This window comes from Mus caroli, chromosome 4 (genome assembly GCF_900094665.2).
Source record: "Mus caroli chromosome 4, CAROLI_EIJ_v1.1, whole genome shotgun sequence".
NCBI lineage: Eukaryota > Metazoa > Chordata > Mammalia > Rodentia > Muridae > Mus > Mus caroli.
Genome location: NC_034573.1, coordinates 146,081,031 through 146,083,167, shown reverse-complemented (window position 1 = coordinate 146,083,167; position 2,137 = coordinate 146,081,031). Strand labels below are relative to the sequence as shown.

Here is a 2,137-nt window from a genome sequence, read left to right as displayed (position 1 = left end):
AAAAAAAATCTGAGCCAGGCAGTGGTGGCACACACATTTAATTCCAGCTCTTGGGAGGCAGAGGCAGGCAGATTTCTGAGTTTGAGGCCAGCCTAGTATATAACTCAATTGTTAGAGTACTTACTTAGCATGCATGAAGCTCTGGGTTCTGTTCCCAGAACTGCAGAAAATGGCACAGAAGATGCATCTCTAAAATCTCAGAACATGAGCAGGAGAAACAGAAGGTCCAGTTTAAGGCCAATTTTAAAGTGAGTTTGAAGCCAGCATGGACTACATAGCAAAGACTACTTCAAAAAACAAACTCATCTGACTCAATGTATCTTTATGTAAGCAATACTTTGTTCTCTTAGCTTTTCAAGACAGAGTCTTGGTGCTTCAACAGTTTACAGTTGTTCTGTAAACCAGGCTAGCCCTGAACTCAGACATCTACCTGCCTCTGCTTCCCCAGTGCTGGAATCAAAGGTATGCACCCTGGCCCAGCTACAATAGGGTCTTTTTTTTTTTTTTAACTTTTTTTTTAAAAAGATTTATTTATTTATTATATGTAAGTACACTGTATTTGTCTTCAGACACTCCAGAAGAGGAAGTCAGATCTCGTTACAGATGGTTGTGAGCAACCATGTGGTTGCTGGGATTTGAAGTCCGGACCTTTGGAAGAGCAGTTGGGTGCTCTTACCCACTGAGCCATCTCACCAGCCCCCGATAGGGTCTTAATAAACTGGTCTAGGACAGAAATGCTTTCTACAAGCACCCCCCCCCCGAAAACTATTGTTCTAAACTAATAACCAATAGTAGTTGTCTTTGGGCAATTCTGATTGTTACTATGTTATGCAGTTTCTGAATTATTATGCCATTTTCCAAGATAACTAATTTCCAAGCTAACAAATGACAAATACATTTTCTTTTCTTTTCTTTTTTTTTTTTTGGTTTTTCGAGACAGGGTTTCTCTTGTGTAGCCCTGGCTGTCCTGGCACTCACTTTGTAGACCAGGCTGGCCTCGAACTCAGAAATCTGCCTCCCTCTGCCTCCCGAGTGCTGGGATTAAAGGCATGTGCCACCACGCCCGGCGACAAATACATTTTCTATTATTAGTTCCTATTCTGACTTTTACATGCCTTGTGAAGGACCTGAAGGGTGTTTAGGGAGTTTTAGAGCACACAGGCCTGGTTACAGCTTTGACTCTTGAGAGCCAGTCCCTTTCCTTCCCAACTACAGTTTCTTTTCATTCGGTTTTGTTTTTCCCACTCAGTTAAAGTATGCCTTAGGAAAAGGAAACCGAAACAGAAAATAGCTCTAGTTTCTGGAAGCTCCACCTCTTCACACCCACAGTGTCACACCCACAGCTCATATTTAAAACAGTTGACCCAGTCTCTGGCTGTGAGAGTTGATCCAGTCTCTGACTGTGAGAGCAAGCAGCCAGAAGCAGACTCCTTAATTCCAGGGGACCTAGAGCTAGAGCCTACTGCAATGGTGAGTCCAATCTGGGACAGAGGCAGATGGGTTTCATTTTAGTTGACTTTACTCCATTCCTTGATAGGGTCTTCCAGAGACAGAATAGTCACAGTATGAGAATAGAATATAATTGTTTAAAGCTCACTCCTGGAGGGGGGGGGCAGGTTCTTTGCTCAGATTCCAGCCCTAGATCCCTTAAGGCTGGACCCAGAAGGCTATCTTTATGGGTGAACTGAAACAATGTGATGGTTGTGGGAAGCTGACCCTTTAGAACTGAGGCCTCCATATCATATACCTGGATGGTTCCCCTAATAGAGGAGAGGATGGGGTGGGGGGTGGGGGACACGGACGGACGTGGGGGCTGACCCTGTGACTGGTGCTTTGCATGTAGTAACTCCCAGCCAAAGTTGCTAAACCAGTGGTTCTCAGCCAAAGGATTCAGGAACCTTTTGGGGGCCTGAATGACCTTCTCACAGGAGTCGCATATCAGATATCCTGCATATAGCAAAACCAGTTATGAAGTAGTGATGAAAACAATTTTGTGGTTGAGGGTCACTACAACTCGAGGAGCTGTATTAAAGAATGGAAGCACTCGGGAGGCAGAGGCAGGCGGATTTCTGAGTTCGAGGCCAGCCTGGTCTACAAAGTGAGTGCCAGGACAGCCAGGGCTACACAGAGAAACCCT

At 44.8% G+C, this 2,137-nt stretch overlaps 1 protein-coding gene across 1 annotated transcript in view; it reads left to right on the top strand.

Annotated features, from left to right (window-relative positions):
- Window positions 1-1,363: 1,363 nt before the first annotated feature.
- The window catches only part of Isg15 (ISG15 ubiquitin like modifier), a 1,423-nt gene continuing 649 nt past the window's right edge, over window positions 1,364-2,137 (top strand). The window contains exon 1 of the mRNA XM_021159871.1: window positions 1,364-1,470. Within this exon, the coding sequence (XP_021015530.1) occupies window positions 1,468-1,470 (3 nt within the window). The 5' untranslated portion in view covers window positions 1,364-1,467. The remainder of the gene's footprint in view (window positions 1,471-2,137) is intronic.